The following is a 15,234-nucleotide window of genomic DNA, read 5'->3' as shown; positions in this document are numbered from 1 at the left end:
AATGCTTAAACATCTGTTGGTTCCATTCACTAATGGTTCCACATACGTTCTCTGCAGATCAACATGGACCGTCTCCTCTCTTATCAATACAGAAAAAAAAAAAAAATGAACACGTCTCCACCCAATAAAGATTTGGCAGAGATTTCCTTGGGCATCTATTTCTTTGTTGTTTCATCAAAGGGCGAGTACATTTCAAGCTTCTTACTGTTTTAAAAACCTATTGTTCACCAAGTACTCTTCGTTCGTCTATACGGAATTTGTTGATATTTCTGTCAAACTCGTATGTCTTGCTGAGTCCCATGAATGACTCTTCAGAGTAGCTGGTTCTACATTCTAGAGCACTCTTCCAGAAGAACTTAAAAATGTATTCTCCATCATTCATTTTAGGAGAGCATTTAATCAGTAAGCTGAACCTGTTCATACTTTCAACCGGTAAGTGCAAAAGGTGTAGTATATAGCAGTGATTTATTCAAGCACACTTAAGTTTACCGTTTATTTTATTGTATTCTCCTGATTTTATTTTGTTAATTACCTAAATTTTGTTAAGCTATTGTCCCACTTTGTTTGTCTTAAAATGTAGACCATAACACACATTATGTATGTTTTATGGTTAGACAGTTAATGGATGATTGAGCAGGATATACATTTTTAAATAAGTCAAAATCTATCTACTGCATATAAATACATAATTTAGAATTGTCACTCAAACCATCCTATCACTGGGAGGGAGGGGGAAATAAATCAGTAGTCTTATCTGCTAAACTCTGTTCCTGTCCCACTAAAAGAAAACACACCAGAAACAACGAAAAACTCCAGTTCTACCTTAAAATTCCATTCCTTCCACTGTGGTTCCATATTCACTGTGAAAGTGACTCAGTAACAACAATTGAACTAGAAGATACAAGTGAAAGAACAGAAACTGCAGTGGAGGTGGAGTGAGGAATCCCTGTTAGATTCTACCATTAGGCCCACTGACACGGGGGAACCAGTGAAGTTGCTTGAGATTTAGAGAGAGATGATGTACTACTTAAAGTACTTATTTCCCGCAGCCTCCACGGTTGGGGTCAGGGTACAATTGAGCATGCATAATGAAATAGTTAAACCTTACAACTGAAGAAGGAACATAAAGGCGTGAGAGGCATAAAAACAATCATAGCCTGTGGTATAGAGAAAATCAAGCAACAAAGCAAGGAAGTTGTAGGAGGCTGCCTAGAGAGAGAGAGAGAGGGTAGAATCTGACCAGCTGCTGAATTGGAAATTTTTGGGATCCTCTGAAAGCAAATGGAACATGAGAGAAATTTGATATCGCAGGGGAAGGGGGAGCTAACCATCCGCTGGAAAATCTGCCTTGAAAAGATGGGCTTTCAGGACTCTAGTTTTTTTTGTTCCTTTAAGCATTGTATAAACAGGGGGTAGGAATTCCATAGTATAGGTCCTGTTATTGAGAGAGCTCTTTTACGGGTTGCTGTTAAATGGAATGATTGGTCTGAAGGAACATCGAGAGAGAATTCAGATGAAGATCAAAAGGTTCTGGGTGGAGTATATATCTAGAGTGGAGCTGATCCAGACAGATGTTACGTTGTTAAAGAGATTATGGATGATCACTGCAAGTTTATATTCCTTCCACTGGAAGTGGAGCTGCTGTAAAACTGGGGAAATGTGGTCGTAATGTCTAGTGAGCTGTATGCAGATGGGCAGCTGCATTTTGGGCTAACTGCAGTGGTTTGATTATATGTTGAGAGAGATCTGTGAAAAGGGAATTGCAGCAGTCAGTGGAGGGATGAATTAAAGACTAACAGTCCTAAAGGCCAAGGGAGCCAGGAGGGGTTTTAGGTGGCGTAAAAGTCTTAAATTTAGCAAAAGGACAGTTGGACTACTGCTTTCACCTGGCAAATCATAGACAATGCAGTGTCAAATGGCACACAAGTTATCTACCTCCTTTTCTATGTGTAATATTTGGGTGTCAGGTGAAAGTGTATCAGGGATTTGATCTAGGGGAATATGACCTAGAAGAATAACTTTTTCTTAATATTCAAAGAGAATTTATTGTGGGGAAAATCAGCTTCTGATTGAGGACAGGCATAATGAAACAAGCTGGGTAGTAATAACCAGGAGGATTTTAGCGGGAAGAAAACTTGAATGTTGTCAGCATATATAGTCTGTAAGACAGACAAAGAGTGGAGCGAAGATGACTGAGGTGTAGGTTAAATGTTCCCATTCCTATTCCCATTCCCATACAATCTTCTGGCAAGGCATTATTATCCAATCCGTCCCCAAAATTAGCACATTTAAACACTGTTCGAGACAGAGCTTTATCTCTAGCAGATTCTAAAATATGGAACGCATTGCCTTTGGACATAAGGTTTGAGTCACACCCACATTCTTTTAAGAAAAAACTTAAGACATTGCTATTTGAACAAGCATTTTCATAGTCTGGCTAGTCCCCTTGCTTTAATATATAATTTAGTTTACTGTATTTACATACTTTTACATTATTCATTACTTTTATGGGCAGCTAGAATTACTTTGATGTTAGAATTTAAATTTATTTTTAACAATTTATAGTAATCAATGTTCTAAATGTTTTTTAAGATTTGTTTTTAGCTTAGTTTAATTATTGATTATTTTAATGTTATGCATTGCTGGATTTCTACATTGACGTGATGTAAACCGATATGAAGCTCTCATGAATATCGGTATATAAAAAGTGAATAAATAAAATAAATGTTGAATAAAGTCATGGATAACACCGAGCCTTGGGGATCTGTTTTATGTATGTAAAGTAGTTATCCGCACTGAACAGAATTCTGGAAATTCCAGACTGCAAGATTTTTAAATAACTTTGGTTTTAACCTGATACCAGTAAGAGGTGTATGTGGCTATTATTTGCTGTGTTCGATCGTGAAGATAGGAGCTAAACTCTGATAGGAAAGTCCCAGAGATAACAATATTGGATAGACGAGTTAGGAAGATGATGTGATTTAGAGTATTGAATGCAGTTGTAGTATCAACAAGTATAAGCATATAAGAAATACCAGAGTTGAACCCACGATGTAAAATGTCTGTGCTAGACCAGTAGTGTTTCAGAGCCACAGAATTTTCTAAAAGCAAATTACTATTGGTATAAAATAGTATTATTGTCCCAAGTATTGTTAACTGTTTCAGCACTACTGATTCAATGATTTTAGCTTAAAAAAAAAAAAAAAAAAAGGAAGTGAAGAAATAGGATGATAGTTTGAGACGTCCATTGCATCTGCATTCAAATTTTTAAAATGGGCCTCTCAGATGCCTGTTTTAATGAGGAAGAAAAATCACTAGCGCAGAGAGAGATTGACTATTTGTACTATTGGACTAACACTTTAATTGCAGGAAATTTATGGGTTCAGACAACAAGAGGAGTGAAACCTCTCCATGGTCTGCAGTATTTCTGAGGCATAGTCAAATTTGTTCCAACTATAGGAAATGATCAAACTGTCACGTGGCAAAGCTGGAAAAGCACTCTCCCTCCTGTGCGTGTAGTATGTTTTTAGAAAGGTGGGCAGGGGTTGATATTCATCATTCTATATTATGTTCTCATGAATCAGTATGACTAGAATTGAAGTTTTCCACACTCTTGGTTTCTTCCTGAGATTAACTACTGTTGCTTCCTATTTTACATTGAGAACTTGTCCTTTTTTTTTTTTTTTTTGCTTTGTTTTAACTTGTTACTTGTTTGGTATATTTTTTCATTTAGTGTTTTTGACAGTAATATGGTGGTTGATTGTAGCTATGAAAACTTACTATGGCATTATCTTTTATCAGTAAGTGGTCAAGTAAACATATTTCAGAAAGATTTCTGCTGCTCTACTTATTGACTTTGCAAACCTGGCTTAATTTTGTGTTCTGTAATTTCTTACTAAATATATAATGCTGAACTTAGATTAATTTCACTTTCTGTAATTATTTCACAGTGAGAATGCCCAAAATATATCGATGTCTTCTGGAACTGTGGTGCATGGCAGACACTTCCACCATGCTAATACACAGATATCCTTGGTGAAAACAGCTGCTCAGAGGTAAAAACGCTTTCTTTCATTTGTCATAGTTTAATAAGCAGTGTCTGCTCTTTCGCTGTCAAACAGGGCTGAATTAGCCATGATACATGGTGATGTCATCCGGACTGTTCTAGGCTCATAGATCTTTTGCTGTATTGAGCATGTTTGAGGAATTCCTGCACACGTGTTGCCTTGTTAGCCCTATTGGTCATTTTTTTTTCTGAGCTTCAACATGGACATGTACTCTGTCTCTCTCAAAATTTTTTCATTTTAAACACAATCATATTTTTCCAATTATTTCATTGCAAACATCTGTTACCATTGGCCTTGGACTAGACCATAATCAGGTGAACTGTTATCACTGTGGTAGCATGTCTCTGTGGTCATATAAATCTAGGACCTGGAAAATTGAGGAACTGCATAAGATTCTGAGTAGCTACAATTGATCCTCCTGAAGCATAGCCTTGCCATGTTCTCTGGGTTTGGAGTTGAGCAGGAGCTCCAGTTATAAACTGTAAAGGTTGTGGGTGGATCCTTGGACCAGTGGCAGATGACCACGCTCATGGGGGGAAGTCCTGAGAGGGGCCACAGGTCAGGCTCAGCGTTGGAGACACACACATAGAAAAAAGATTTTATTAACAGTTCTAATGTTCGCCAGAGGTGGCAGTAGTGAGTAATACTTGGAGCTGAAGGCTAGCAGAACAGGCAACCACAGAGGGCAGCAGTGTGTAGAATCTACAGCAGTGCTGAGGAGTCCTGTTCCACAATGGAGGAAAAGCAGTTGCAATACAGATAGGCTGAAGGTAAGGTACTGCAAGATGGTGGTAATTACTCACTCTTCTTATAGCTGTGAGGATGGTGTTCCAGCAAATGGTAGATGAAGCAGATACCAGGATATGCACTCAGGCCCTCGAGGAGTGAGTACCTGGACAGAGAGTAGGTACCTGAAATAAACAAAGTAGGTAAAGAAAGCATAGGGCCCCCGAGGAGCGAGTACCCAAGGAAAAAAACCCCCGGAGGGTGGAGAGAATCTCCAGTAACAGTGGGAGCGGCAGAGAAGCTAAGACCAAGCAAGTCCTTGCTAACTCAATTCAGTCAGCAGTGAAGCAAACTAATATACTCCCAGGAAGGGGCAGAGTCACTGGTAAGGGCCGCCCTTCCTGAGTAGTTCCTCTTTAAGACCAGGGCTGGCTTTGCTGCATGCATCTAGAGGAATTTGGGGGAAGAGCTTTTGTTTCCGCTGCGTCTCAAACATGGTCGCAAGCCCTTTGACCTCGCGGCAGCCCCCATGAATCGGCAACGCGTCAGATCGTGGGCGGAGAGAGTAAGTTGAGTCAGCCTCCTCGTCTGACAGGCATAACAGCTCCTTCAAGATGTTTCCCTCCGTTGGTGGAACAAGCAGAGTCCTCTGAGTTGAGCAAACCAAAAACTAAAAAAACCCTTTCTGGGACTGGCGATGCTTCTGGTGCTGAAAAAGCATGTATCAGCATACCTTCTTCAAGGTTCGGCATTGACTCATGAGGAACTGGTGCAGTCAATGCAGAGAACTTCATCAGAGCATTGGCACTGTAGATGCACAAAGCCCCAATGCATAAGTCCTGATCGCATATAATACATCTAATTTTGATACCACTAATGCTTTGAGTGTTGCCAATAACTCCTATAGGGAGAGGTGGATTGTTGGGGGTAGAAGGTGGCATAGTACTCTTAACCTCCACTAATTACCCGAGCAAGGTCACTATCACGATTGTTGGAGCAAGGCCTTTGTTTAGAATCTCTGCATCCTGTTGTTCTGTGATCCCCTTAATTTTGTACTGCTCTCTAGTGCAGATTTTACAGAGTGCAGAGGATGTCCAAGGTAATTCCATCCTGGTATCATAAGATGTTCTACCTCCAACATCCTGCCAAAGAGCACATTAGTCCTAGGACCAAGTGGCAGAACTGGTGAAAACGTTTTACCCCTATGGCTTGTAAGGATAAGGGGGGAACTCTCTAACCTCTCCTTTCTGCAATATAAAACTTACTTCCACGAGGAGTCCCAGCTTCTCCATTTACACTTGATATTCCATCAGATCCACTCAGATACTTGCAGCAGAGTCCCAGTCTGAGTAGGCTCACCAGGAGTATACCCTTATGAGACAACCAAGCTCTCCTCAAGTCACCAAATTCATCATTAGTGTCCCCTCCCCCTTAGATCTAAAGAGGGTTTGACATGGATACCCCTGATCTCCCCTACCTGAGCCCCTGGAAAACTTGTCTTCACCTGAGGACTTTCTTATTCCAGATTTCTGGACAAGTTAGATATAATGCTCGGAGAACTATGTTAATAAAGGCAAAGATCCTCGCGTGAAAGTTTTAGATTTTTCCAAATTTTGGAGATGCCATCTGAACCAGTAGCTATTCTAATCCATGATAATCTGCAAAAGTTAAACAAAAATGTGGAAGAACACAATTTGTGTTCCATTGGCAAGGAAACTAGACCTCAAATATAGAGTACAAAACTTTCTGGGTTATGGAGTAATACAACCACCTCAAGTAGTAGTGGAGTGTGCTTTTAAAAGAGCCAAGAAAACAAGAATCTTTTCCAGTACTCGACTAGCAAAGTATCCCAGGGTATTAGACAGTTTTGGTAGGGAAGTATTCCAGAACTCCATACTCTGTGTACAAATTTCTGCTCACCAATTCTGTGTGGTTCAGAACTTACTTAATTGCATGCAAAAACTAAAGCCATTTCTTCTAACAAGTGATACGGACCCTGCATATCCACTGCCATTTCTAGATGTGGAAGAATACATACGCCATTTTATTTGGTCAATATGTGAAAATTTGACATAATCATCCGCTCTTCATTGACCACGATAAGAGCATATTAGATGTCTTGATATGCCAGAAGCTTGCGGGATGATGTCATTAATAAGCTAGTGGATGTTTCTTGCCTAAGAGACCACCTCTTCAGAGATAAGCTCAGGGAAACAGTTGCTCAAATCAAAGAACATCTGGTAGTCCAGTCTACTTCAACCAGCTCAGAGCAACGCTCTACCTCATGCCGACTGTACTTACAGAAATGCCTCTTCTGGCAATTTCGGAGGTACCGGATCCCACCTCTGCTTTCGTGGCAGCTTCTAGTCTGCAGTCAACAGTGAGTATGCCATTAATCTAAAATGGCACAACAGGCCCAACCTAGGCGTGAACCAAGTTTTTGACCATCTTCCACAGTAGGCTAGAGGATCCAGCTCTACCTGGAAGAATGGCACAAAACTACCAATGATCGCTGGGTTCTCAGTTTTGGAGTCTGGATACTACTAAAACTTTTCCCAGCTTCCCACATTTCCTCACTGCTCAGCCTTCAGTCTGGATTCTAATCAATCAGTATAGCTCTGCCTAGAGGTATAGTCGCTTCTCAGCCAGCAAGCAATAGAACCTGTTCCACATCATCAACATGACATGGGGTTCTATTCTTGTTACTTCCTTATCACCAAGAAAACTGGGGGATTAAGATTCATCCTGGATTTAAGAAGTCTGACCAAGAATCTGCTCCAGGAGCAGTTCAAAATAAACTCCCTTCCCACTGTTCTCCCATTTATCCAGAAGGGAGAGTAGATGTGCGGCCTGGATTTGAAGGATGCTTATTCTAATATCCCTCTCCATTCCTGCCACTGACTGTATCTATACTTTGTGGTTGACTCCTCATTACCAGTATTGAGGACTCCTCTTTGGACTGTCAGCCATACAGAAGGTCTTCAATAAATGCTTAGCTGTAGTAGCAGCGCACCTTTATCATAAGGGCATCCAGGTCTTCCCTTACCTAGATGATTGGCTAGTGACAGCAAATTCTCAAGTTCTTCTTACCTTGCTGTAGAAGTTGATTCAACTCCTAGAATCATTAGACTTTCTGATCAACTTCAAAAAATCAATTCTAGTTCCCACCCAGGGAATAAAATTCATAGGAGCATGAATAGATTCCCTGCAAGAAAAAGCCTTCCTCCTGTCAGACCAGGCAAGTACACTCAGAACCCCTGTATATTGAATCTAGTTGGAGCACTGAGAGGAGAGGATCACCTTGCTAGTGGCTGAAAGAAATCAGTAAGTTTTGCTTGGAAAATTTTCTTTTTTAAAAGTATTGGGGTGAAGTTAACTATTGGGGAATATTATTTAGTGTGTTTGTGCTTTTAATAGTCAAGTAGTGAATAAACAGAAGTTAGACTGTCTCTGTTTCCCAACCCTCCCGCCCCACACCACCTGCCCCTAGCTCATCATTTAATTTATAGGCAGGTGCCACTTTCACACTAAAAGGAAAAAAAAAAAGCCTTTTAACTTCACGAATTCCCCACACCTTATTGAGAGTTTGATCATTCCCCTGTAGGCCACGACCAGATATAGTGAATTCACTAATACATTTAAAGGACGCTAATTAGACACATTCCTACTCCCATAGCAACCTAAAAGTTAACTAGGAACTGAACAAATTTGAGATAAAGGCAGCAGTCCAGCAGCAAGAGGGGGTCTTCCCAGTCTTTTGCATCGAGTGTCTCATGTATGATTTTTTACCTGCCAGTGAGAAATTGTACATGTGCATGCGATGCAAAGACCTTCTGTCTCTCAGGGAACGAGTCCGATCTCTGGATGCTAGAGTGGCAGACCTGGAGGAGATGAGGCAGTCAGAGAGGTATATAGATGAGACCTTCAGGGACATAGTAGCCAAGTCCCAACTTCAGACTGGCAGCCATGGTGCTGCCTTGGAGGAATAAGGTCTCATGATCGGAGAGCATCAACCTGGTGCAGCAGGAAAGGATCATGTAGAAAGGACCTGCTCTCCAGGTGGTGCATTATCTTTTCGCACCGAGGATGTCTCTCAAAGGCCTACTGCTCAGGAGGAAAGGGTTAGGTCAGCCATTATAGCTGGAGATTCAATTATTAGGAATGTAGACAGCCCAGGTGGCTGGACGTGAGGATCGCCTGGTAATATGCCTACCTGGTGAGAAGGTGGCGGACCTCACATGTCACCTAGATAGGATTTTAGACAGTGCTGGGGAGTAGCTGGCTGTTGTGGTACATGTGGGCACCAACAACATAAGAAAATGTGGGAGGGAGGTTCTAGAAGTCAAATTTAGGCTCTTATGTAGAAAGCTTAAATCCAGAACCTCCAGGGTAGCATTCTCTGAAATGCTCCCTTTTCCACGTGCAGGTCCCCAGAGGCAGGCAGAGGTCCAGAGTCTCAATGTGTGGATGAGATGATGGTGCAAGGAAGAGGGATTCAGTTTTGTAAGGAACTGGGGAACATTTTGGAGAAGGGGGAGTCTCTTCCGAAGGGATGGACTCCACCTTAACCAAGGTGGAACCAGACTGCTGGCGCTAACCTTTAAAAAGGAGAGCAGCTTTTAAACTAGAACAAAGGGGAAAGCCAACAGTCGCTCAGCAGCACATGGTTCGGAGGGAGGTATCTTCAAAGGATACTAATGACAATTTTCTCAGTGGAAAGGAGTGGGCAGTGAAGTGCCTCTTGGATCTGTATTGGGATCCGTTCTTCAATATATTTATAAATGATCTGGAAAGAAATATGACGAGTGAGGTAATCAAATTTGCAGATATAAAATTATTCAGAGTAGTTAAATCACAAGCAGATTGTGATAAATTCAAGGAGGACCTTGTGAGACTGGAAAATTGGGCATCCAAATAGATTAAATTTAATGTGGATAAGTGCAAGGCGATGCATATAGGGAAAAATAACCCATGCTATAGTTACAAAATGTTAGGTTCTATATTAGGAGCTACCATCCAAGAAAGAGATCTAGGCGTCATAGTGGATAACACATTGAAAGCGTCGGTTCAGTGTGCTACAGCAGTCAAAAAAGCAAGCAATGTTGGGAATTATTAGACAGGGAATGGTGAATAAAACGGAAAATGTCATAATGCCTCTGTATCGCTCCATGGTGAAGACCGCACCTTGATTACTGTGTAAAATTCTGGTCGCTGCATCTCAAAAAAGTTATAGTTGCGATGGAGAAGGTACAGAGAAGGACGACCAAAATGATAAAGGTGATGGAACAGCTCCCCTATGAGGAAAGACTTGAGAGGTTAGGACTTTTCAGCTTGGAGAAGAGACGGCTTGGGGGGGGAGGGGGATATGATAGAGGTATTTAAAATCATGAGAGGTCTAGAACGGGTAAATATGAATCGGTTATTTACTCTTTCGGATAATAGAAGGACTAGGGGGTACTCCATGAAGTTAACATGTTGCACATTTAAAACTAAAAGGAGAAAGTTCTTTTTTACTCAATGCACAATTAAACTCTGGAATTTGTTGCCAGGGGATGTGGTTAGTGCAGTTAGTGTAGCTGGGTTTAGAAAAGGATTGGATAAGTTCTTGGAGGAGAAGTCCATTACCTGCTGTTAATCAAGTTGACTTAGAAAATACACTGCTATTACTAGCAATAGTAACATGGGATAGACTTAGTTTTTTGGAACTTGCCAGGTTCTTATGGCCTGGATTGGCCACTGTTGGAGACAGGATGCTGGCCTTGATGGACCCTTGGTCTGACCCAATATGGCATGTTCTTATGACTGCTGAAATTGTACGAAACAGCCAAGGACATTCTGGTCTTTCTGAGACATATGGCAGCAGCAGTTTGTGGTCTTACTGATCAGCCTTCACATGACACTCCTACATTGGGGCCTCTGCTCCAAATTGGACCAATTAACTCTACTCTTAATGCTCTTGGTGGAAATAGCTTTGCTAGTGGCTACCACCCTTCATCCGTTCAAGTTTTTCACATCCCCCCACCCCCGCCCCTAACCCTCATTTATGTACGATATTCAAATTCTTTTACTGTCTCCTCTTACGTTATAGTAGATGTGCTATATAATTTGCAATGTTACATTTGTCATTTGTTATCTGTCATAATACTATTATTATATAATTTATTTGTCATAGTACTATTGTATAATCTGTAATATTACTTTTGTCATTTGCTATTTGTCATAATACTATTAGTATATTATTATTATTTATCATATTTATTCAACTGTTCCTCTTGCCATGGTTACCCTATACATATTATCTCATATATATTAGCAAGTGTTCTCTGATATTTATTATTATGCAACTGTTCCCCCCATTCTCTTCCACCTCCAAGTTCCAGTAACCCGCGTTCAGTGTAACTTTTCTCTTTTTCTCTTCTCCCACCTCCTCCAGTAGCCTCCTAGCTACGATTAATGTTAAACTTCTCTTTTACTCGCGTTCAGTGTAAACAGATATATGAGACCCATCATGAATGTCGGCATAAAAAAGGTTTAAATAAATAAAAATAAGAGGCGGCAGCACGTCGTTTACTTTTTCACTAAAAGCCTCATTTACTAAGCATTTTTCCATAGAGACAGAATGGGAGAAAAGCCTTAGTAAATGAGGCCCTAAGTAACATTGGCAGCTGTTGTCTCCACAAAAGATTGGGGAGCCCAGAAGGCCTGTTCCAAACCTAAGGGACTGGGTTGTTAATAGAAAGACAGCTTCGGATCAACCTCCTAGAATTACAAGTGGTCAGATACACTTTGACAACTTTCACACATCTCCGCCAGGGGAAGGACATTCTTCAAACCAACAATAAAGTAGCCAAACATGTCATGGGATCTTGGACCCTTTGACAGGAGGTGATAAAAATCTGGTAAATGGGCATGCAAACATCAAGCTGTCCTACAAGCAACATACCTTCCAGGAATTTCCAACATGTTAGCAGATTGCTTCAGCATAGTATTTCACTCACACAAATAGTTCTTGCAACAGTTAACTGCTGACAGACTGTTCAGTCTATGGGAACTTCCACCAATCTACCTTTTCACTTTAGAGGAAAATGGAAAAGTGGAAAAATTTTGCTTTGTTCTTCCCAGCGAATTCAGATCCAACCAAGGTGCTTTTCTGTTCAACTGAAATGCAGATCGCATGTACACTATTTTCCTGCCGATTCTGTTTAATCCCAAGGTGGTGCAGAAAGTAGTCAAGGAGCAAGCCCAGCTGATTCTTATTGCTCCAGTTTGGTCTAAACAAGTTTGGTTTGTGTACATGGTAGAACTGTCTAGCACCCCTTGAATTCACCTCAGGGCAGATCCATTGTTACTAACTCAAGAGGAAGGACATGTGTATCATCTGAACCTTCCCTCCCTCAACCTGACAGCATGAATGTTGCTGATTGTCCTCTTTTCTTAACCCAAGGAGGTTAAGGCTACAGTAGTGTCTGCCAGGAAGCCATGCACTAGAAGAGCTTATGGATTTAAATGGAAGTGGTTCTCATTTTGGTGTCTATAGCCTTCTTTGGATAATTCACATGTGAACCAAAAGACCTACTTAATAGCTGCTCTCTATTTCTCAGGTCTCAGTACATCATCAGTTACAGTTCATCTCTGTGCTATGGCACCTACTGCTTTCAAATTAAGGGTATACCAATCTCTACTTATCTGTTGGTATCCAAGTTTCATCCATGGCTTATGACATCTAAACCTCCAGTTGTCAAACATCCTGTCCCATGAGACCTCATTATGGTCTTGTCTCTACTAATGAAGCTACCATTTTGAACCACTGGAGTCTGCTTCTCTCAAGTTTTTCACATGGAAAATATTCTTAATTGTGCAATTATATCAACCAGAAGAGTCAGTGATCTCCAGGCTTGAGTTCTACAAAAAGTGGTATTGGCATTTCGTTATTAATCAAGCCATTGTCTTACTTACATTCTTCCTAAGGTCACGTTCCTATGAAGGTAAAAAGGCCCTTCATTCCCTGGACTATAGAAGAACCTTGGCTTACTACAGGTCAAGAACTCAGCCACATCATCAGGCTTCCCAGCTGTTTGTCTCTTAAAATCCTCACCATGTTGGTATAGCAGTTGCTAAATAAACATTGTCCAATTGGCTAGCATGACTATGGGCAATAGCAGGCATCCAGATAAGACTCTATCAAGGCTCATCAAATGAGAGCCATGGCTGCATCTGTGGCTTCTCTGAGAACAGTATCTATTGAAGACATCTACAAATTGGTAGTCGGTGCTCACCTTCACCTTCCATTATCAGATAATTTATCAAAAAGTAACTTTAAATTTAGATAAGCAGTTTTGCATAGCCTGTCTTCTCCACAGTGGGGGTTCAGGTTGCTTATTTCAGTAAATGCTCTGCTGCAGCCCTCAGCTTTGGACTCCTCATGTATCATAGCTAATTCACCCCTGTTTGTTGACAGAAAAAGCAAGTTTGCTTACATAAACTATGTTCTCCATCTTGACCATGCTAAATACCCAGTCACTTCCCTGGAGATTCGATTACTTATGTAGACTTAGCTCTAAAATCAAATGAGGAGGGTCATAAGGCAATGTCTACACAGGAATTCCCACACATGCTCAGGGCAAAAGCTCTATGAGCTTAGAGAAAGGGGTCCATTTGGCATTGCTGGATGACGTTGCCATGTGTCATGGCTAATTCATCCTGCTTTCTATGGAGAGCACTGTTTACAGTAAGCAAATTTCCTTTTCTTTTATTGCTAATGCTTCTATGGCAAATAACTGTTCATTCTGTGAAGAATACATCACAAATTCTGGCACTATTTCTACTGGTACTAGATATATTTTGTTTTCTGAAAATTATTGTGTAGTTGAGATACCCTAAGATTTGTTCTGCTGTTACTCTTGCTTCCAGCAGTTTGTTAGAGAAAAATCTAAGCTGTTTGAATAAAGTATCAGTAATAAATGAAAATTGAAAACAATATCACAAACAAAAAAACATGAACTTTATCTGGTTAAAATATGTAGTGGAATTAAAGTAAGCAAATAGGATAAGACTTTGTATTTGATAGAATTTGAAGTATTACTTTATTATGCGCATACATGACTACTGAAAGGTAATAAAAAGTGCAACTGAAAGTACACAATTTTCTTGCCAAGATTTTCCTTTGGATGTTTTTGATAGAAGAAATCAAAGTAAACATAATAAATGTTTTGACACGTTTCTCATAATTTTGACTTCAGGTTATCTCTAACCACAGATTAGCAATCTCTATGACTTTTGAAATGTCCTAGACTCTGTTGGGAGGAGACACACACTTTTGTTGTACACATTTAAATATTGATTCTACTGTTCTTTAGCCACTACTAGGTGTAACTGCAGCATTATTGCCATGGCTTTTGTAATATTACATGACATGTTTGTTAGCAATTGTATGTCTTATCAGTTGGCAACACAAAATGTCAATCTTTGGATTATGGAACTAGCCACTGCATTTAGATTTTAAGTATTGTACAATAGAACCTCACAATTTTACAAACACAGCTATTTTTTATGGTAGTGAGAGACAAATATAGGGGTTTTGCATCTTATGTTTTTCTCTTTCATCTTTTAAGCAATCTGGACCAAAAAGAAAGGTAAGCTTTTTGATAAAAGATAGCATGGGTATGAACTTAATTTGAAAATGTTTCAAATTATTTTGTTGATATAGTCTAAGATCATTTGTGTGTATGTGTTTCCTTGTTTTGTGGTATCAGTAGTGCTTTGGATTTTTTTATTTATTTATGAACTTTTATTTACCGACATTTGAACACATCACGCCGGTTTACAAAACTGAAGGAAAAGGAAAAATTAAAATGAATGTGGGAGGGGAGAGCGGGACAGGCTAGAAAAGGGGGAAGAGGCGGGGGTGGGAGAGAGGAACGAAAGGGAGAAATAATAGGAACGCAGAGAGGAGCCTCAGGATTCCAATTTTAAAGGTTATAAAAAATATGGGAAATCATAACAATCTAGGCTATGTACAAACTCTACAATAATACTGAAAATTTTTTGAAAGTACAGAGTAGGACGAGTTCCAGGGGGGGGGGGGGGGGAATCCAGGGGAGTACAAGAGGGGCAGGTGGCTAGAGAGGTCTAAGTTTGGTTCGAATCTGGGTAGGCCTGTTTAAAGAGCCATGTCTTGACTCTTTTTTTTAAAGTTGCTTAGGGATGGCTCTAGCCGGAGAAAGGTAGGGAGGGAGTTCTAGAGGGAGATGCCCGCAATCGAAGGCTCTTTCTCTGGTGATGGTAAGATGGGCAGTTTTGAGTGATGGAGAGTGTAGGGTGCCAGCAAGGGCAGTTCTAGTGGGGCGCTCAAAGAGGAAACGTGGCATTTCCTCTAGCTAGGGGTGGTTGTGTTTGAACAACGAGCTGTGTAGGATGGTTAGTGTTTTGTATTGGATTCGGA

General features: G+C 40.4%; 1 protein-coding gene across 14 annotated transcripts in view; it reads left to right on the top strand.

The window, feature by feature from the left end:
• SENP6 (SUMO specific peptidase 6) overlaps positions 1-15,234 on the top strand; it is a 448,534-nt gene that overhangs the window by 152,281 nt on the left and 281,019 nt on the right. For 8 of the 14 annotated variants that reach the window (XM_029595594.1, XM_029595589.1, XM_029595593.1 and 5 more), the window contains 2 exons: positions 3,951-4,055; positions 14,405-14,425. In XM_029595594.1, the coding sequence (XP_029451454.1) occupies positions 3,951-4,055; positions 14,405-14,425 (126 nt within the window). Of the gene's footprint in view, positions 1-387; positions 433-3,950; positions 4,056-14,404; positions 14,426-15,234 lie in introns of all 14 variants that reach the window. The other 6 variants (XM_029595592.1, XM_029595591.1, XM_029595602.1 and 3 more) reach the window with 2 other exon arrangements.

The sequence above is a fragment of the Rhinatrema bivittatum genome, chromosome 3 (genome assembly GCF_901001135.1).
Source record: "Rhinatrema bivittatum chromosome 3, aRhiBiv1.1, whole genome shotgun sequence".
NCBI classification, from domain to species: domain Eukaryota; kingdom Metazoa; phylum Chordata; class Amphibia; order Gymnophiona; family Rhinatrematidae; genus Rhinatrema; species Rhinatrema bivittatum.
The sequence above is the reverse complement of the archived record's forward strand: the minus strand, read 5'-3'. Positions and strand labels throughout refer to the sequence as shown.